Source organism: Rhincodon typus, chromosome 5 (assembly GCF_021869965.1).
Source record: "Rhincodon typus isolate 14 chromosome 5, sRhiTyp1.1, whole genome shotgun sequence".
Classification (NCBI taxonomy): Eukaryota; Metazoa; Chordata; class Chondrichthyes; order Orectolobiformes; family Rhincodontidae; genus Rhincodon; species Rhincodon typus.
In genome coordinates this window covers 74,131,880-74,154,379 of record NC_063336.1, presented here as the reverse complement: position 1 = coordinate 74,154,379, position 22,500 = coordinate 74,131,880, and the positions used below count along the sequence as shown (strand labels likewise).

The 22,500-nt window shown below is 43.0% G+C and overlaps 1 protein-coding gene across 1 annotated transcript in view; it reads right to left on the bottom strand.

Moving 5' to 3' along the window:
• The window catches only part of b3gat2 (beta-1,3-glucuronyltransferase 2 (glucuronosyltransferase S)), a 107,457-nt gene extending 90,201 nt beyond the window's left edge, over window positions 1-17,256 (bottom strand). Inside the window, exon 1 of the mRNA XM_048597158.1 lies at window positions 16,747-17,256. Coding sequence (XP_048453115.1) covers window positions 16,747-17,256 — 510 coding nt within the window. The remainder of the gene's footprint in view (window positions 1-16,746) is intronic.
• Between the last annotated feature and the right edge of the window lie 5,244 nt (window positions 17,257-22,500).

Sequence of the window (22,500 nt, the reverse complement as noted above, 5' to 3'; positions counted from 1 at the left end):
GTTGACCACCAAGCAGAGTAAGAGGACTAGACAGGCAGTGCAAAAACCCCTGTCACTATTTCCCCTACAAAACAGATACTGTTTCTGACACTGTTGGGGTGAATGACCTGTCATGGGAAACCAGTAACAGCAAGTTTGTTGCACCATGGTTGGCTCTACTGCACAGGAAAGGAGGACAAAGTATGGGAATGCAATATCAGGGATTCAATTATAAGGGAAATAGGCACTTTTTGGCCACATGTGCCTTCCCAATGCTAAGCTTCATGATGTCTTGGAGCAGGACATTCTGGAGGGGGGAGGGTGAACAGCCAGTGGGTGTGGTACACAACAGTACCAATGATGTAATTTTTAAAAAAAAAGTTACGTCCAAAAAGCTGAATATACAGAGTTAGGCAAATTTAAAAAGTAGGACCTCAAAAGTAATGCTCTCAGGATTACTATCAGTGTCATGCGCTATCCAGACTAGAAATAGCGGGATACATTGATCAATATGTGACTGGAAAGATGGCGCAAGGGGGAGGGTTTCACATTCCTGGGACACTGTGACTGGTTTTGGATGGAGGTGGGACCAGCACAGACTAGACACATCATGTCTCAGCAGGACCAGGACTGATGTCTTGTAGGGTATTTGCTACTGTGGTTAGGGTGGGTTTAAGTTAAAATAGCTGGAAAAGCTCAGCAGGTCTGGCAGCATCTGTGGAGAGAAGTCTGAGTTAATGTTTCAGGTCCAGTGACCCTCAAACAGGGAAAGTGATCTCAGCAAGGTGACAAAGGAAGGAGAAATAAGGATGACAATAAAAAAAAATTCAAACAAACAGATGACAAGGTAATCCGGGTGAACAGCAAATAGGGTCAAGGTATAAAGAAAAGTTGGGATGATTTAAAAAATGGCAAGCCTAAGAGGTTTGTATCTCAATGCACAGAACATTCAGAATAAGGTAGGTGAACTGATAGCACAAATTGATATGGTCTCGTAGATATTACAGAGACATGGTTACAAAGAGATCAAAACTGGAAACTTAACATTCAATTGACCTTTCAGATAGACAGCAGGGAGGGAAAAGGTGGTGGGATAGTCTTGTTAATAAAAAAGGAGGTAGGCAGAAATCAGGTAATTGGGCCCATTAGCTTAACTTCTGTAGTGGCAAAAATGCTTGAATCTATCTTCAAAAAAGAAATAGCTAGACAACCAGATAGAAATTGTCCCATCTGGCAGAGGTAGCATGGGTTCATGAAAGGCAGGTCATATGTAGCTAACTTAGAGTCATGGAGTCATAGATTGTATAGCATGGAAAACAGACCCTTTGGTCCAATTTGCACATACTGACCAGATATCCTAAATTAATCTAGCCCCATTGCCAGCATTTGGCCCATATCCCTCTCAACCCTCCATATTCACATGCCCATCCAGATGCCTTTCAAATGTTTGTAATTGTCCCAGCCTCCACCACATCCTCCGGCAGCTCATTCCATACATACACCAACTCCTGTGTGAAAAGCTTGCCCCTTAAGTCCCTTTTTAAATCTTACTCCCTCACCTTAAACCCATGCCCTCTAATTTTGGACTCCACTACCCTGGGGAAAAGACCTTGGCTATTCACCCTATCTATGCCCCTTAGGATTTTATAAACATCTATAAGATGACCCCTCAGCACCCAGTGTTCGAGGGAAAACAGTCCAAGCCTATTCAACCTCTCCATATAGCTCAAACCCTCCAACCCTGGCAACATTCTCAAATCTTTTCTGAACTCGTTTCAAGTTTTGCAACATCCTTCCTATAGAAGGAGACCAGAATTGAATGCAATATTTCAAAAGTGGCCAAACGGATGTCCATTTTAGCCACAGTGTGACCTCCCAACTCATACTTGATGCACTGACCAATAAAGGCAAGCATACCAAATGCCTTCTTCAATATCCTGTCAACCAACAACTCTATTTTCAAGGAACACTGAACCTGCACTCCAAGATCTCTTTGTTCATCAACGTTCCCTAGGACATTCTCATTAAGTGTATAAGCTTTGCCCTTATTTGCCTTTCCAAAATGCACCACCTCACATTTATCTAAATTAAACTCCACCTGCAATTCCTTGACCCACCAGCCCATCTGATCAAGGTCCCATTGTACTCTGAGTTAACTTTCTTGGCTGTCTACTACATCACCAATTTTGGTGTCATTGGCAAACTTACCAACTACACCTCCTAAGTTCACATCCAAATCATTTATATAAATGACAAAAAGTAGTGGACACAGCACCAATCCTTTTGGCACACCATTTACTGGAATTCTTTTGAGGACATAGAGTGTGATGGACAATGGGGAACCAGTGGATGTGGTGTATCCAGATTTCCAGAAGGCATTCAACAAGGTGCTGCATAAGGTAAAGGTGGATAGCATTACCTGTAATGTATTAGGATGGATAGAGGATTGGTTAACTAAAAGAAAGCAAATAGTGGGGATAAATGGGTGCTTTTGTGGTTGATCAGTGGTCAATGGTGTGCATCAGGGATCGGTGTTGAGACTCCAATTGTTCACAGTTTACATAGCTGATTTGGAGTTGGGGACGAAGTGTAGTGTGTCAAAGTTTGCAGATTGCCATAAAATGAGTGGTAGAGCAAAGTGTGCTGAGGACACTGTCTGCAGAGGGATATAGCTAGGTTAAGTGAGTGGGAAAGGGTATGGCAGATGGAGTACAATATTGGCAAATGTAATGTTATCCATTTTGATAGGAATAATAGCAAAATGGAGTATTATTTAAATGCTGAAAAATTGCAGCATGCTGCTGTATGGAGGGACCTGGTATCTTTGTGCATGAATCACAAAACACCGGTTTGCAGGTGTAGCAGGTAATTAAGGCAAACTGAATATTTTCTCCCATTCCTAGAGGGATGGTGTTTAAAAACAGGGGGAGGGGTGGTTGTTGCAGCTGTATAGGGTGCTGGCAAGGCCACACCTGGAGTACTGTGTACAATTTTGGTCTCATCAATGATAAAGGATTTTCTGGCACTGGAGGGGGTGCAGAGGAGTTCACTAGATTAATTCCAGAGTTGAGAGGGTTGGCTTATTAGGAGCGATTGATTAGACTGCAACTACAGTCACTGGAATTTAGTAGAATTGGGGGGGGGGGGGGGGTCTTATAGAAACATACAAAATTATGAAGGGAATAGGTAAGATAGAAAGTCCAAAGATGTGCAGGTTAGGTGGATTAGTCATGTGAAAAGCAGAATTACAGGGATCGGGTAGGGGTGTGGGTCTGGTGGTTTACTTTTTTTTAAGATGGTCAGTAAGGACTCGATGGGCTGTATAGTCTGCTTCCTCACTGTAGGGACTCTATGATTCTGAGTTTGAAAGAAGCAGGGAGGTTGTTTCCACCGGTGGGTGAAACTAGAACTAGGGGATTATAGCCTTGAAAGAAGGTGGAGCAGATTTAGGACTGATTTGAGGAGGAACATCTTCACACAAAGGTTTGTGAATCTCTGCATTTCCCTGCCCAGTGGAAACAGTTGTGTCAGCCTTGTTGAATGTGTTTAAGGCAAAGATAGAAAGATTTTTGAACAGTAATGGAATTAAGGATTATGGCGAGCAGGTGGGGACTTGGAGCTGAGTGCACGAAAAGATCAGCCATGATCTTATTGAAATGGTGGGGCAGGCTTGGGGGGTGGTGGTGGGGGGTGGCCAGATAGTGTACTCCTGCTCTTATTTCTTATGAAGAAACGTTCAATAAGGTTGAGTATATGAAAGCTCACTTGATTCAGAAATTCTAGCCCAGACTGTTTGGGCCAAATGACCTGTTTCTGCCATGAAAATTCAACATAATTCCTGATTGATTTTATTGAGTCACTGTGAAAGACAAAGCACTGAGCTTATCTCATGGACTGCAGAGACTTAAACAATGAATAAACTAATGGAATTTCTTAACCCTAAAAATATTTTGCATCTAATAGTTGACCATTGAAATAACACTGATTTCTTGATTTAAATGATTGCTTCCTGCAGGTATTAACTGTAGAGAATATTCAGCAGCAAACAATTAATTATAAGGAGGTTTCACAACCAAACTTTACAATGTTCTCTTCACTTATGCTTAATTCATTGGCAAGATTTGAAACTTGAGAATGCCCCACGGGAGAGCTCTCATAAACCTGAAAGTGTTGAGTGAGACTAGCAATGCAATTTCTGAAATGCTTATAGCCATCATGTTGGCAACAGTAATTATTAGGCAGATTATGCCTGGTTGAACATAAGCCAACATACCTACAGTTTCAAAAACAAAAGTAACAACATCAAATGCAAATAAGTATGATCCTTTTGGTTACATATCGATACCCGGGAGAACACTGCAATTAATCAGTGATAGGCAAATTATTGGAGAAGATACTGAGGGACAGGATCAACCAACATTTGGATACTCGAGGTCTGATTAGGGAAAGTCAGCATGGATTTGTGCACGGGAAGTCATGTCTGACAAATCTTTGAGTTTTTTGAAGAGGTAACCAAGAGGATAGATGAGAGCAGGGCAGTGGATGATGTCTACGTAGATTTTAGTAAGGTCTCTGACAAGATCATACATGGCAGGCTAGCCATGAAGATTAGGTTGCATGGGATCTAGGGAGAACTAGATAATTGGATTCAAAATTGGCTCGATAGTAGGAAGCAGAGGATGATGGTTGAAGGTTGCTTCTCAGACTGGAGGCCTGTGACTAGTGGTGTCTCTGTTTGCAGAAGAATTATTTTAAAGAATGGCAAAGGATGAAAAGTGAGGAATATGTTCTGAAGTATAATCTCAAAGTGCAGTGAAGTTTAAGAGGGTGCCTAGCACTTTTTGTTGAAGGGTTTCTAATGATCCACAGTTCACCTACATTCAGAAACTCAAAGCAGGTTGGTACCTTCCAGATGAAGCCAAACTGGGAGGAGCAATAGAATTGAAAGAGGTAGAACAGGCATTATTTTAAATGTTGGATACAATATAAGACCATAAGACATGGGAGCAGATTCAACGGTTGATCTGACAATCTTCTACTCCTCTTTCATGCCTTTTCCCCATAACTTGATTCCCTTAACTAGTAAAAGATCTGTCTATCTCCGCCTTGAATATATTTAATGTCCCAGCCTCAACAGCTCCCTGTGGCAAAGAATTCCACAGAATCCACAGGGTGGTGAGAGCCTGGAATGCACTGCCAGAGGAGCTGGTGGAAGCAGACACAATAGCAGTATTCAAGAAGCACCTGGACGAATACATGAATAGGAGGGGAATAAAGGGATACAGATCCTGTAAGTGAAGACCGTTTTAGTATGGAAGGGCAAAACTTGTTGGCACAGGCTTGGAGGACCAAAGGGCCTGTTCCTGGGCTGTATTGTTCTTTGTTCTAGATTCACTACTCAGAGAATAAATTCCTTCTCATCTCCACCTGAAATTGTTGACCCCTTACTCTGAGATTATGTTGTCTGCTCCTATACTCTCCCACAAGGGAAAAAATTCCTTCCATGTCTTCCATGTAAAGTTCCCTAAGAAGCTTATGATTTAATAAATTACATACTATTATATGCTTGTTTTCTCTGTTATGTGCATGGAGTCCCAAATTCCATTCTGCAGTCTTTCTCCATTTAAATAATATTCAACTCCTCTATTCATTCAGCCAAAGTGCATAACCTCACATTTTCCCACATTATATTCCATATACCAAATTTTTGCCAACCCCCTTAATTTTTCTATATCCCTCTGTAGACTGTTTTGTGTCATCCCTAGCACTTATCTTCTCACCTATTTTTGTCATCTTCAAACGTAACAATAGTTAAACCCATTTTCCTCATTCAAGTCATCAACATATATGCAAATAACTATGGCCCCAGCACTAATCCTAATGGCATTCCATTAGTTACAGGTTGCCATCCTGGAAATGTACCCCACTCCCCTTATTTAAACTCTAATATCTAAGTTAGTCGAACAATGATGGGCAAAATGTAATGCAGAAAAAATCCAATGTATTGCAGGTGAGATGGGACATATCAGCCATAAGTAGCTAAGGGAATTGCCAATGACTGGCTGTCTTAGCGTGCTTGAGGTTGAAGATGTCCCACTGATGCAGAGAAGCATTCAGCAAAGGATATTCATTGAACCATTATTGTTACAGCACGGTATGAGACCCTCAGCCCACTATACAATCGTATAGTACAACGGGCCCTTAAGCCCATTGAGTCTGTAGCACCAAAGATACTCTAAATCTACACCATTTCCACTTCCCATCATGGGACTTTAAATGGTATTAATTTCAAGCTCTTATCCAAGTTCTTTGTAAAGGTTGTGAGATTACCGCCTCAACCACCCTCCAAAGCAGACCTGCACAATCTTCTTGGTGAAAGTGTTTTTTTGTTCCTCAAAACCTCCTGCCTTTCACTACAAAATTATGCCTAATGATTGACCCTTCATTCATAGGGACCAGTTGCTTTCTACTACAATCTTAATAATATTATCTTATCATTATCTTAATAATCATAATCTTCATAATTGTATACACCTATATCAGTTTCCCCTTCAACCTTCTCCACTCCATAGAAAACAACCTGAGTTTATACAGCATCTCCTCATTGCTAAAGTGCTCCATCACATCCTGGTGAATCTCCTCTGCACCCCTCTAGAGCAATCACGTCCTTCCTACACTGTAGTGATTAGAAGTGCACACAGTACTCCAGCTGTGACCTAACCAAAATCCTGTACAGGTCCAACATAACCTCCACAAGAGATGTGGTAGTTCTCTGAAGGACTAATTCACCCAGTGTCACCTTCTCCCTGGAGCACATATTTCATTTTCAGATAACAATGCAATGCCCTCTTGAAATTCTCGAACCTGCCTCCACCACACTCTCGGGCAGTACCTTCAAGTGCTTCACCACTTGCCTCAGAAAAAAACATTTCTTCTCATGTTCCCATTGCTGCTTTTACTACTTACCTGAAATCAGTTTTGTCTCATTCTCAAAGGGAGTAGTTTGTTGTTGTTATGACATAGAATGCAATTGTCTTAAAAGGATGTGAAAGTAGAATGAAGTGATATTATCAGGAAGGAATTGGACTGATATTTGAAAAGGGAAAACAGCAGAGGCAGAATGGGTGAGTGCAACTAACTGGGTGGTATTTTAAAGACCATAGGTTTGTTGGGACATATAGCTCCCACCCAGATGGTAGGATTTCAGCACTCGAGTAGAAGTATGCCTTTTGGAATGTTAAACTTTTGCACAATCTTATCTTTTCCTTCCTGCACATTGTGAAATTTGATCATACACATTGACACAGCCTTGGAGCGTAGTAACATAAGAAAAAAAAGTACCATTTTAATAGTTTAAAAGAAAACTTAAGAGGCCACTGAGCATTTTAAAGTTCTTATTCAAAGGATGATTTTGTTGTTTAGATCTCAAAGACATTGAGTAGTAAAGTCTTTAACTGAACTTTTTATCAATGACTACATTCAGTTCCTTATGCGGAAATTAACCCAGCCATTAACCAATGTAAGTGAATAATTCATTGTTTGTAACAAGGTTGGAGATACTGTTGAAACAAATGAGAAGCTGCTTCATAAATTCAAGGCTTTCTTCTCTGCATTACATTGATATTTAAAGGGATTTATTATGAACATATTTGTGTTTGCCCATGACAATCACAGGGCAAGATCTTTACTTTTTAAAACTCATCCACTGGCACAGAGTTAAAATCAGGCCTGAAGTATAGAAATAAAAGCAAAATACAGCGGATGCTGGAGATCTGAAGTAAAATCGGAAAGGGCTGGACAAATTCAGCAGGTCTGACACAGGGAAAGAGATGGTGGTTGAGGGACAGAGTGTGAGGAACAGATTGAGTCAAAGACTGTGTGTTATCTGAACTACAGGATCAGGATTAAATACAGCAGCCAGGAGAGGTTATTACACTGTGTGCATATTGTTGCCCTTGCAGTTTCCACAAGACATAAAGTCCCAATCCCAATTACTCTGTGCAGCAGAGAAAGCAGATTTGATGTTTAACTTCACGTGAAAGTGTTTTGTCTGACAAAGGATTTAGTGTGGCTTCATGATTGTTTTCCCTAAATCCTGCAAATGTCTTCTTATTGTTTCCACTATCTTCTGGGGGTAGGGAATTAAAACATCCAGAATAAGGATGTTCACCTTCACATTTATCCCTGTGATAAGATGACTGCTCCACTTTACAACTGAGACAAGACCAGCTATATGGCATGATGAGCTGGGCTGCACATAGTCAGCATATTTGAGGATTGCCTTTGAGTCTTCCTAAGGTTCGAGATGTAGTCAGTGTGAGAGCTATTTGACCTGGTGATGCAGTACCTGTGAGAGTTGTTCTACCTGGTGATGCAGTCGGTGTGAGTGCTATTCAGCCTGGGGATGCAATCAACATGAGGGGTATTTGACCAGGTGATGTAGTTATGGAGTGCTATTCAACTTGGCAATGAAGGCAGTGGATGAGGGTAGTGCTGTGAACCTTATCTATTTAGATTTTCAGAAAGCATTTGATATGGCACCACATAGTTGGTTCGTCAGCAAATTAGAAATCTTTGGAATTGATTGTCCCTTGACATGATGGATGGGCAAAAAGATAAGAAAAACAGGGCAGGTATAGATGGGCATTTCTCAGATTGGCGATGAGTTGAAAATGGTGTTCCCAGCATCAGTGTTGATACCCTTGCTTTTGCTGATTTTAACACAAATGATTCGGAGACGAGTGTTGAGGGCAAAATCTCTAATCTTGCAGATGATACTAAACTAGGGAGAAAACTGAATTGTGAGGATGATGATGAGTGACTTCAGAGGGACATTGAGAAGTTGGCCAAATGGGCAGAGAAATGTGAGGTAATGCACTTTGCTTGAAGAAACACATACAAAAATTGGCTCAACGGTACAACTTTGAGGGGAGCACAGGTGCAGAGGGACCTCAGGATTCATGTTTATAATTTTCTGGAGGAGACTAGGCAAGGTAAAACAGTTGTGAAGAAAGCTTATAAAATCCTTGAATTTACAAACTGAAGCACAGGCTACAAAAACAAGGATGTGATGCTACAAATCATTGGTCAGGTGATACTTGGGGTACCATGTTCAGTTCTGGGCATCTTTAAGGAAGGATGTTTGAGCCCTGGAGACAGTAGAAAGGAGATTTACTGGAATGATACCTGGAATGATACCAGGAATGAGAGATTTCAGAAGCAAGGAAAGATGAGAGAAATTGGGCTTATTCCCCTAGGAGCAGAGACGATTAAAAGGTGACCTTATTGAGGTGCACAAAATCATGAATTTTGACAGGGTAAAGAAGAATATTTGGTTTCTACTGGTTCATATGTTAGTATCTAGGGGTTACAATTTCATGACTATCAGCAAGAAAGCTAGGAGTGAAATGAGGAGAAACTTCTTTATTCCATTGTTTGGATTTGGAAGACGCTGCCTGGGAAACTGATGGCAGACTCCATTGGAGGTTTCAAAAGAGATCTGAATATATATTTGAATCTGATGTCTATAGATGGCTACGGAGATATGGCAGGAGAACGGAATGAGGTGGGTGGCTCTTTTGGTAGCCTCTAGTATGCAATGCATCAAATGGCTTCCTTCTGTAATGTAAAATTTCTATGTTTCTGTCTGATAGTGATTACAATCACAGTGAGAGCTATTCAAGTTGGTTTTGCTGTACCTGTAAGACCCATTTGACGTGGTGATAAAGTCACAGGCAGAGCTATTTGACTGGGTGATGCAGACACTGAGAGTGCTATTTGATCCGGTGATGCAGTTCCCACAGGAGGTAATCGACCTGGTGATGTAGTCAGCATTTAAGCCATTTGACCTGGTGATGCAGTTAGTGTGAATGGTATTTGACCTGGTGATGCAGTCTGGGTGAGAACTAATCAACCAGGGTAAAAGTTCAGCACAACATGTGGGCCGAAAGGCCTGTACTGTTCTACGTTCTATGTAACCATGTGATGCTGTCTGGCAAAGAGTTAATGTGTCTTGTGATACGGTCACTGTTTTTTAACCTGGTGATATACTCACTGTGAGTGCCATTTCAGCTGGTGATGCAGTCAGGGTGAGAACTATCCAACCTAGTGATGCACACCTGTAAGAGCTTTTTGACCTCGTGATGCAACCAGTGAGAGTGGTATTCGACCAGTAGTGCAGTCACTACAAGAGCTATCCAACCTGGTGATGCTCTTACTCTGAGTGCTATTTGACCTGGTGAGGCAGCAACTGCACGATCTCTTTGACCTGGTGAGGCAGTCAGTGTGAGCGTTGTTTGACCTGGAGATGCTGTTAAAATGAGAGCTATTTGACCTGGTAACATAGGCACTGTGACTTCCATTTGACTAGTGATGCAGTCAGTGTGATTGATGCTGGTGTAGAAGTTATATCCGCTGCTGTATCAAACTAAGTTTTCTTGCTTTGAGAAGAATGAATTGAGCTGATGGGAGTGTTCAGATCTGTAAGGCTAAAGCTTACTGTGGTGCTGGGTATGGGTGAGACTGTGGACTTGGGGCGTCTATTGCCTCTTGAGCATAATATTTCAAATTAGAGCTGGGCCATTCAAGGGTTTTGTATCACTTGTTCACACAAACCGGAGTGGGAAGTTGAAGTTCTTTTTCTCAAAAGCTGCTGAGTCAAGGAATGTCAAGGTGATTGGACAGGCTGTTTGGCTCATGGTGATGGTGGATTACCTTGTGTGGGGAAAACCTCCAGAGTTATCACCATCCAAGTTTAATCTAATCTCCAGGGAACTGATGATCTGTGTCGTCAGTTGAGTAAGCCTTGATCAAAAATCATTTTTTGTTTCCGGTTCTTAGTGTCACAATGGTCACAGTACTGTGGGAGGTCCTTTGTGCTTCCTCTCCAAAGGACTGATTTCCTGAGTGTCATTTTCTCACTTTCTCCTCATAACACTACATAGACTTCCTTTCCTTTTTGAGAGTATTGATTGAGCCTGCCTCCTCCACATTATCAGACAGTACATTCCAAAATCTAACTCTAACCACTTAAATGAACCTGTCTCCACCACACTCAGACAAAACATTCCAGACCTTAACCACTTACTGTGTGAGTAAACTCTTCTTCACTTTTTTCTTTTACCAGTTACAGTAAACCTGTGCCCTTTTGTTCTCAATTTTTACACCAAGAGGAGCATCTACTCTGACCCCTAATCATATTAGCTTTTTAAAAAATTATTAATTTTTGCTTTTGAATTGACCTGATTTAAAAACTGAAAATTGGTGTCTGGGGAGAGAGGAAGTTCTTGTGGTTACCTTGAGAAATGTGTGCACTAGTTCCCAGGGGGCAGACTTCACATATTTTTGATAATACTGTCCACTGCACTGATTCAAAGAAGCAGTCTAAACACCCAAGACTGAGTAGGTGACAAGAGTGTACTCAATGAATCAGGACACCAGGAAGCATAGAGAGATCTGGCAGTGCTTGTCCACAGATGCCTGAAGAGGGCAGGACAGGTTAATTAAGAAGACAAATGGAATGTTTGTGTTTATCAGTCAAGGCATATATTTTAAGAGGAGGGAGGTTATGTTAGAACCATATAGAAATTAGGCCACAGCTGGATTATTGTGTGCAGTTCTCATCACCACCCTGTAGGAAGGATGACATTGTATTGTTGGGGGGCATGTAAAGGAGAATTTCCAGGATGTTGTCTGGGATGGAGCATTTCAACTGTGAAGAGAAGTTGAATAAGCTTTAGTCCTTTCTCTGGAGTAGAAAGGTTGAGGGGGGGACCTAATCGCAGTGTATAAGATTGAGGGGCATGGGCAGGGTGAATAGAAAGCAATTGTTCCCCTTAGTCAAGGGTTAACAACAAAGGCGCATAATTTTAAGGGCAAGGCAGGAAGTTTAGATGGGATTCGGGGTGGTGGGGGGGAAACCTTTGCCTCATATCTGGTGGAAATCTGAAATGCGCTGCCTGGCAGGGTAGTTGAGGTGGAAACCTCTCAATCTTTAAAAAGTACTTAATGTTATGACGTTCAATGGCATGTGTCTGGTATGGGAAAATGGGACTAGTGTAAATAGTAACAAAAACAGAAGTTGCTGGAAAAGCTCAACGGGTCTGGCAGCATCTGTGACAAAAAAAATCAAAGTTAATATTTCAGGTCTGTGACCCTTCCTCAGAACTTGTAAGTAGTAGTATATTTTTACTGTATGATTCTAATTCTACCTGTCTTAACACCACACCTATTCATCACTATAAAGATGTGAATGACTTGGGCTAATTTTCCTTTTGGGAAGGAAACTGCCATCCCTACCTGGTCTGGCGTACATGTGACTGGTTGACTCTTAACTGCCCTCTGGGCAATTAGGGATGGGCAATAAATGCTGGCCTAGACAGCGACGTGCATAACCTGTGAATGAATCATTTTTTAAAAAAATACACAACCTTCTTGGTTTGCTCTCTTGTTAACTTAGATGATACTAAGATCACACAACAACCAGACATGGAGCTCAGAGTCTATATTCAACATGATCTCAGATGGGAATCTCAATTTTGGGAAATGTTAAAGTGCAATTATGAAAGATATCAGCTACGTCTTCTCAGGCTTCACGTTATATCTCAAGAATGACCACTTTACTGTGTTTAACAGATATTTTCTACATAACCTGATCAGAGATATTATTACAAACCTTGGGAGAAAATGGACCTTGAAACTATAACAGGCCTCTAATAGTTCCACAAGTCCCACTGTTGCATATGTGTCACTTCTTCAAAATGCTGAACTTACCAAACAGCATGTGAATGGAAATGGATCTCAGTTCGTACATACCAAATCTATTCTGATACAACTGAATGTGTGCTCCGTGCAGGAAAAGCTTCATCTGAACTTCACTTAAATTCTTCCTCCTTACCTCCCACTGTTACTATCTACAACCACTGCTACAACCACTCAAATGTAAACAGCCTACAAAAAAGGTATAGAACAAACCTCTAAGCTGTATGTAAATGATTGAGAATTTAATGAACTGACCCTGATAACAAACAATTTATACAATTTCGTACAAAATACAGACAGCAGTAGACCTTTCATTGTTAATCTATACAATAAGTAGAGTTGCATTGCACAACATATTGTAAGTATTTGTATATCAAAATCATAATTCCTCAATATTTTTATTATCTTTTTCATTTATTTTAGTAATTGCTCAAAGCTAGGCTATAAGTAATGGTTACTTGTTTTATTTGTATCACCTTTGCAATTCGGCTCTCCGGTCTCCACACTGATTTTTCAAAAGATGTCTACTAGTGTGGGCATTGGTGTATTGGTAATGTCACTGGACTAGGAATGCGCTGTCCCAGGTACATGTTTTGGAGACACTGCTTTGAAACCCACAACGCAGCCAGTGGAATCTGAATTCAGTAAATAAAATCTGACTGTTAAATCGTTGTCAGTTGTTGTAAAAACTTACTAATGATGGCCTTTACCTGGTCTGGCCTACATGTGACTCCAGACCCGCAGTGAAATGGTTGACTCTAAGTTGCCCTCTGAAGTGGCCAATTTGTGGAACTCCCTCCCTGATGGCATTGTGGGTCTACCTACAGCACATGGACTGCTGTGGTTCAAGCAGGCAGCTCACCACCATCTTCTCAAAGACAATTAAGGATAGGCAACAAATGTCCACATCCAATGAATGAATAAATTTTAAAAAAATGTCTAACCACAGACTAGTGACAATAGAAATTGCTGAAGAGCTCAACAGGGCTGGTAGCAACTGTGGAAAGTGAAACAGAGTTAATGTTTCTGATATGACTCTTCAGAACTGAGTTCTCTCAAACATTAACTGTGTTTCTCTCTCCACAGTTGCTGCCAGACCTGCTGCAGTTATTTTGTTTTCATGGGGTGCAGTGACAGTGGGTGACTCAATATTCATATCAATAAAGGACATCCAGCGTGTTGTTGGAACAGAGAAACATCAAGAGATGGAAAAATTGGAGTAGATGGCCATTTGGCTCACTACTCAATATGATCATGGCTGATCTTCTATCACAATGTCATATTCCGATGTTCTCCGTATTCCACTTAGTACCTATAATATGCAAAGATGTGTCAATCTTGAGATAACTGTCTGTTGATAGTGCTGTTTACATTATGTGATCTTATTCAGTCAAGATTTATTTCTCATTTGGAATTAGGCAGGAGGTACAGTTTGCAGTGCTGTGAGAGAGGGGTGCTGCAGACTGCTTAATCTCATTGGCAATGTTCATCAGTTGCTGAGGGCACCAAGATCATTCACGCAGAATGACATGGAGTAATCTGCCATCATTCTACCTAAGAATCAGCAACCGCAAACCTATAATTAACCTTGCAATAACTTGATACAGAGCCAAAATGAAGGGTGGGGTGGGGGTGGGGGTGGGGATGGGGGTGGAGTGTAGGAGATAGACTTAGCTGCAGACACAAAGTGATCTCCACACATGGACATACCCATGTACACTATCATTCTGTCACAGATATAGAGAAAAATGATACACATCACACTTCAAATCAGACAGCGACCGCTTGGCCCATTTGTTTGAAAGCTACTCTTATTTCCCTGCTCCTTCATCTGCAATTCAACCCACAGTCTCACATATATACGATATGAATCTCCCACAGATAGATACAAGCCCAAACTCTTTCAAGCAAGATAGAACCTTGCAATCTCACACATCCAACTTCTTCAGCAAGCACACAGAGCCAGACAAACAGAGCAACCACGCGAGTGCTCTCTGCTGCCAGTACACAGTGTGTCCCTTTCTCACTCACAAGGTTACAGCTGCCACACAGTTACACACCTCGCAGCACATTCTTCCCTGACAAGAACTGGTGTGAACAGGCGTTCCCAAATCAATCACTGAGAACTGAGTGAAATATAAAAAGGAGACCATTATAAAAGGAAGCACCGACAGCAGAACCCTGAAAGAAGGGAGCACAGAACTAAAGCTAGCAAAGTGAACAGAAATGACGGGACTGACAGTAAACAAAAAGAGGGAAAATAAAGAAATGATGTGTGAACTCAGAAGAATATAACCAGGAATAGTGGAGCTGAAGAAACAGAGTGTGCAGAGTGGAGGCTGGCGAAAGAGATACCAAGACAGATTGCTGTGATGCAGAGAATACAGAGAGAGAAGAAGGCAGAAAATGGCTGGAATTAATCAGAGTGCAACAAAGGAGAGAATGTAAGTATGGGAAATGCAGACAGCAAGTGGACAGAGTTCTGATCTTGTAGAGACAATGAGACATGTATGGATAGAAATGATGCAGAGGCTTGAGTGTTAAGGCACATATTTAAATACACTGCATCTACACAGTAAGTCAGCTGAGTGAGCTACAATATGGACAAAATAAGACCACTATGAGAAAACTAAATAAGAACAGTTAAAGAATGTAGTGGTAGAGAGGCAGATACAGATTACAGAGAAAGAGTACAATAATAGAGACAGAAAGAGAAAATACAGAGAAAGCGAGAATTCAGATAGATACAATAATGGGAGAGGTACAATAGAGAGAAAGAAATTAGGGAGATGGAGAATATACAGAAATAGAGAGATTAGGGAGTGAGAGAATATAGACACGAGGAATAGAATATAGGAGACTGAGAATACAGAAAGAGGGATAGAATACAAGAGACAGAGAAGGTGAGAGAGGATTCAGAGGCCAATAACAATACAGAGATGGAATAAGATGACACGCAGGAAGATGCAGACAGGGGAGAGTGAATACAAAGACAGAAAGACGTGGGAAGACGAATGCAAAGAAAAAGAAAGAGGGAGGGGAGGGCAGGGTGAATACACACAGATACCAAAGATGGGGAGGGTGAATTCAAAGAGACGGAATGTGAATACAGGGAGAAAGAGCCAGGAAGTAGCAAGAACTGTAGATGCTGGAGCCAGCGATAACACAGCATGGAGCTGGAAGAACACAGCAGGCCAGGCAGTTTGAGAGGAGCAGGAAAGTTGATGTTTCGGATTGGAACCCAGGGGAAGTGTGAATAGAGAGAGAGAGAAAGAGAGGTGGTGGGGGAGCGTGAATACAGAGAGGAGCGGGGAAAAGCAAATACGGAGAGAGAGAAGTGGGGGGAGATCAGACACCCAGAGAGGCGGAGGGAAAGTGAATACAGAGATGGGCGGAAAGAGTGAATATAGGGACAGGACGAATGGAAACTGGGACAGGGGAAAGTAAAAACATAAAGCAAGAGTGAAAACGTGTAGAAATAGACCGAGTGTTGTTAGGTTTTGGAATGCGCTGCCTGGGAGTGGTGGATGTGGATTCCAGACAAGGTTTTAAAAGTGATAAATATTTGAAAGTGATGAACATAGAGGTCTGCAGAGATTGGGTTGGAGAATGGGACGAGCTGGGTAGCTGTTTTGGGGGCTGGTACGGATAGGCTGGACTGAATGGCCTCCTTCTGCACTGTAAAATTCTATCATTTTATGTCAAAGAGAGCGAATACAGCAAGAGGCAGTGTGTGAGTGAATCAAGGAAGAGGCAGTGTGAATACAGTGCCAGGGAGAATGAATACAGGTAAAGAGTAAATACGGAGGAAGAGGGAGGGAATGAATATAGAGTGAAAGAGAGAAAGCAAGGCAACGGTGACAGGTGCAGAGAGAGATAGAGTGTGAGAGGAGACACAGCGCAGGAATGGAGAGCGAGGGAGAGGCTGGAAGATCACGATGAGAGAGTATTTGTTATTGCAGCCACTCTGCGGTTTGGGGAGTATTTGGACTACAAGCCCTTCCTTACCTCTCGGAACAGTTTGAGGCTGTAGGTGTTATCATCATCCGCAAAGAATACGACCCCGGAGCTGCGGAGGGACCTGTTGCGGCGGACCCAGCGCAGTCCCTGGTTCCGTTGCTCGGTGGCTTGGGGCAGCCCTGGGCGCTTGTACCTACGGGGCGTTGGCACATGAGTGTAGGAGAGTACCCCCGAGTGGGCCAGCAGCTCGGTGACCAAGCGGCTCCGGAAAGTGGAGTCCTCCACCAGCACCCAGTGGAAATGGGACAGCTGGCGGAAAGTATTGGCCAGTCTGGTCAGCTCAGCTTTCTGCACCGGTCTACTGTAGGTTGGCGTAATGGCATAGATAGTGGGGATGGACTGGTTGGAGAGCGAATCCAGCCGAGGACTCCTGGTCAGCTGGCTTGGGGATACAGGGCTCCGGACAGAGGGTCTCCAGGGCTCAATATCCACTATGATGAGGACAATGAGCAGCCAGGGCAGCATCAGGAAGAGCCGAGCAACCACCGCGGATTTCATCGTGTGTCCACGACCACAGGGAAAGCCAGGCTGCCTGCAGTAGTCTTCATCATATCTTCTCGCCGAACAAAGCAGGAGTGAAACTGCTCCGGACACTGCTCTAAATGCCAGCAATGACTGTTACACCAACGTCACATACAATACTGCAGTTAACCCGCCTGCTGCTGGAGTGGTGCCAACACCGACTGCTCCTCAACACACACGGGTTGGGGGTGGGGCAGGGTTTAGAAAGAGAAAATCATATAGGGAGGAAGATGGAGATGGTGGGTTTGGCGGGGTGGGAGCGGCCATATATAGAGGGATAGAGATAGAGAGGCGTTCTACATATAGAGAATGGAATAGAAAGAGGGCGAAGGAAAGAGAGGTTTGGAGGTAAAAGGAGGGATAGTATAGGGAGCAAGCGAAAGGGAATGAGAGAGGGAGATGGAGAGACGGGGTGGAGTCAGAAATGAATGGAAGAGAATACTGGAGATAGCGTGAGGGATGCAGCTAACGATGGGGTCGAAGATAGAATGGGAAATGGAAATAGAGAGGTGGGGAATATGAGGGGGACTGAAGTTAAGAAATGGATGAATGTAGAGAGAGGGGCAGAGTTGAAGCTAGAGAGAAGGATGGAGAAAGACGGAGTGAGTGGTGGGAGGAGTGGAAATTTGATTTGTTGTGCCCAGCTCGTGCCTGTGCATACGGGGAGGGGAAGAATGAAGAAATCTCACCGTCCAATGTTGCAGAGGACCAGTTTGAAATCAGAGCGGAGTTTTGCAGCCTCACGACCCTCTGAACACATTACAAACCAACAGAACCTGCCATCTCTTTTTAGAGGTACGTGTCCCAGCATTGTCCCAGAAAACTAATTTATCTTTCACGCTAAGCGCTTGGATTTGTTTCTAAATGGATCATTTTTTAAAAACAAAAGCTCTGTTCAATGTGTTTGGATCATTAGATCATACAGTCATGCAGCACGGAAACAAACGCTTCAGTCCAACTCATCTACGCCAACCAAACATCTCAATCTGATCTATTCCCATTTGCTTTTGGCCCACATCCCTGTAAACTCTTCCTATTCACGTACGCATCCAGATGCCTTTTAAATGTCGTAATTGTATGCACCTCCACCACTTCCTCTGACAGCTGTTTCCATACTTGCACCAGCCTCTATATGAAAAACTTACCCCTCAGGTTCTTTATAAATCTTTCCCCTCTCACTTTAATCCTATACCTTCTAGTTTTGGACTCCCCCACCCTAGGAAAAAGACGTTGAACTATTCACTCTATCCATGTCTCTCATGATTTCATAAACCTCTATAAGGCCACCCTTTGGCCTCCAATGCTCCAGGGAAATACTTCATTTTTTTTTGCAGCAGCGGGAGCAGTGAGAGCGAGGACCGGGGGCCTGCCGGGAGGTAAGTTTCCCAGTTAAAAACTTACCTCGTGCAATCAGCAGCCTCCATTTTTTTCTGCAGCAGCAGTGAGAGCGAGGACCGGGGGCCTGCCGGGAAGGTAAGTTCTTCGTTTCAGCAGCAGAGCTGAGTGGGAGTGGTCGAATTGCCCTCTCCGAAGGTGAGTGAACTGATATATTTGGGCAGTGGCTAAATGAGGAGGTTAGTGGATAGAAAGGAGGTAGTAACTAAAGCCTGTAAGGAACTAGATAATGAAGTCAGTGTGACTAAGGGGAAAAGTAGGCAGAGAGCAGATGATGAACGCAAAGGGACAGGTGGTCTGAGGTGCATTTGTTTTAATGCCAGAAGTGTAGTAAGTAAGGCAGATGAACATAGGGCTTGAATTAGTACCTGGGAATATGATGCTATTGCTATTACTGAGACTTGGTTGAGGGAACGGCAAGATTGGCAATTAAATATCCCAGGATATAGATGTTTCAGGCGGGATAGAGCGGGCGGTAAAAGGAGTTGCATTACTGGTCAAAGAGGATATCACAGCTGTGCTGAAGGGGGACACAATGGAGGACTCGAGCAGTGAGGCAATATGGGCAGAGCTCAGAAATAGGAAGGGTGCAGTAACAATGTTGGGGCTGTACTACAGGCCTCCCAACAGCGAGTGTGAGATAGAGGTACAAATACGTAGACAGATTATGGAAAGATGTAGGAGTAACAGGGTGATGGTGATGGGAGATTTTAATTTTCCCAACATTGACTGGGATTCACTTAGTGTTAGGGGTTTAAATGGAGCAGAATTTGTAAGGAGCATCCAGGAGGGTTTTCCAGAGCAGTATGTAAATAGTCCAACTCGGGAAGGGGCCATACTGGATCTGGTGTTGGGGAATGAGCCCGGCCAGGTGGTTGAAGTTTCAGTAGAGGATTGCTTTGGGAATAGTGATCACAATTCCGTAAATTTTTGAATACTGATGGACAAAGACCGGTCGTAAAGGAAGAGTGCTGAATTGAGGGAAGGCCAACGATAGCAAAATTTGGCAGGAGCTGCGGAATGTGGATTGGGAGCAGCTGTTTGAGGGTAAATCCACATTTGATATGTGGGAGGCTTTTAAAGAGGGGTTGATTAGAGTGCAGGACAGACATGTCCCTGTGAAAATGAAGAATAGAAAGGGCAAGATTAGGGAACCATGGATGACAGGTGAAATTGTGAGAGTAGCAAAGAGGAAAAAGGAAGCATACATAAAGTCTAGGCGACTGAAAACAGACAAAGTTTTGGAAGAATATCGGGAGAGTAGGACCAATCTGAAATGAGGAATTAAGAGGGCTAAAAGGGGTCACGAAATATATTTAGCAAACAGGGTAAAGGAAAATCCCAAAGCCTTTTATTCATACATAAGGAGCAAGACGGTAACTAGAGAAAGGGTTGGCCCACTCGAGGACAAAGGAGGGAAGGTATGCGAGGAGTCAGAGAAAATGAGTGAGATTCTTAATGAGTACTTTGCGTCGGTATTCACTGAGGAGAGGGACATGACGAATATTGAGATTAGGGATAGATGTTTGATTACTCTAGGTCAAGTCGGCATAAGGAGGGGGCAAGTGTTGGGTATTCTAAAAGGCATTAGGGTGGACAAGTCCCCAGGTCCGCATGGGATCTATCCCAGGTTACTGAGGGAAGCGAGAGAGCAAATAGCTGGGGCCTTAACAGATATCTTTGCAGCATCCTTGAGCACGGGTGAGGTCCCGGAGGACTGGAGAATTGCTAGTGTTGTCCCCTTGTTTAAGAAAGGTAGCAAGGATAATCCAGGTAACTTTAGACCGGTGAGCCTGACGTCAGTGGTGGGGAAGCTGCTGGAGAAGATACTGAGGGATAGGATCTATTTACATTTGGAAGAAAATGGGTTTATTAGTGATAGGCAGCATGGTTTTGTGCAGGGAGGGTCATGTCTTACCAACTTGATAGAATTCTTTGAGGAAGTGACAAAATTGATAGATGAGGGAAGGGCTGTGGATGTCATATACATGGACTTCAGTAAGGCGTTTGATAAGGTTCCCTATGGTAGGCTGATGGAGAAAGTGAAGTCGCATGGGGTCCAGGGTGTACTAGCTAGACGGATAGAGAACTGGCTGGGCAACAGGAGACAGAGAGTTGTAGTGGAAGGGAGCTTCTCAAAGTGGAGAACTGTGACCAGTGGTGTTCCACAGGGATCTGTGTTGGGACCACTGTTGTTTGTGATATACATAAATGATCTGGAGGAAGGTATAAATGGTCTGATTAGCAAGTTTGCAGGTGACACTAAGATTGGTGGAGTAGCAGATAGTGAAGGGGACTGTCGGAGAATGCAGCAGAATATAGATTGGAGAGTTGGACGAAGAAATGGCAGATGGAGTTCAATCCAGGCAAAGGTGATGCGAGGTGATGCATTTTGGAAGATCCAATTCAAGAGCGAACTATACGGTAAATGGAAAAGCCCTGGGGAAAATTGATGCACAGAGAGATCTGGGTGTTCAGGTCCCTTGTACCCTGAAGGTGGCAACGCAGGTCGATGGAGTGGTCAAGAAGGCATACGGTATGCTTTCATTCATCGGACGGGGTATTGAGTACAAGAGTTGGCAGGTCACGTTACAGTTGGTATAGGACTTGGTTCGACCACATTTGGAATACTGTGTACAGTTCTGGTCACCACATTACCAAGAGGATGTGGATGCTTTGGAGAGGGTGCAGAGGAGGTTCACCAGGATGTTGCTTGGTATGGAGGGCGCTAGCTATGAAGAGAGGTTGAGTAGATTAGGACTATTTACATTAGAAAGATGGAGGTTGAGGGGGGACCTGATTGAGGTCTACAAAATCATGAGAGGTATAGACAGGGTGGATAGCAAGAATCTTTTTCCCAGAGTGGGGGACTCAATTACTAGAGGTCACGATTTCAAGGTGAGAGGGGAAAAGTTTAAGGGAGATATGCGTGGAAAGTTCTTTACGCAGAAGGTGGTGGGTGCCTGGAGTGCATTGCCAGCAGAGGTGGTAGAGGCAGCCACGATAGCGTCATTTAAGATGTATCTAGACAGATACATGAATGGGCAGGGAGCAGAGGGATACAGATCCTTGGAAAATAGACGACAGGTTTAGATGGAGGATCTAGATCGGCGCAGGCTTGGAGGGCCGAAGGGCCTGTTCCTGTGCTGTAATTTTCTTTGTTCTTTTCTTTGAAAAAAAGCCCCAGCCTATTCAGCCTCTCCCTAGAACTCAAACCCTTAAGTCCTGGCAAAATCACATTCAAAAGCTTGTGCACAGTTCTGATCTCCAGATCATCAAATAGATAAAGAGGCACTGGATATAGCACAAATTTAAAAAATAACAAATGTGAGGTTAATATCAGAATTGATCTTCCATCCTTCCAGATTATTGACAAGGTAGGGCTCTTCTCCTGAAATTGTAGTAGAGCAAGGAGGTGACCATTCTTTCAAAATATGGAAGTGTTTGCAAGGGTGGAGATGCAGAGGATCATAAATATAAGATACTCCTGAATAAATCCAACAAGGAGCCTTTTCACATAAAGGACACTGAGTCAAAGGAACCTGCTATCACAAGGAGTAGTTGAGGAAAATAGCTAGAAGACCTGTGAGGATAGGCCATATGAGCAGGGAAGGGAATCAAAGAAATAACAGGAGACTCGTGTCGGGGTTCTGTTGAGCTGAATTCAACATCCTTTCAAGATGTTCACCAGACAGTGAGCTTGAAGCTGTTCTTATAGATGTTTCTGACTTGATGGTCAAAGGTTCCCAATGATCCTTAGTGCTGTGGTCATGTGAGCAGTACATTCAAAGCAATACAATGATCACCCAACAGACCACCCATTCG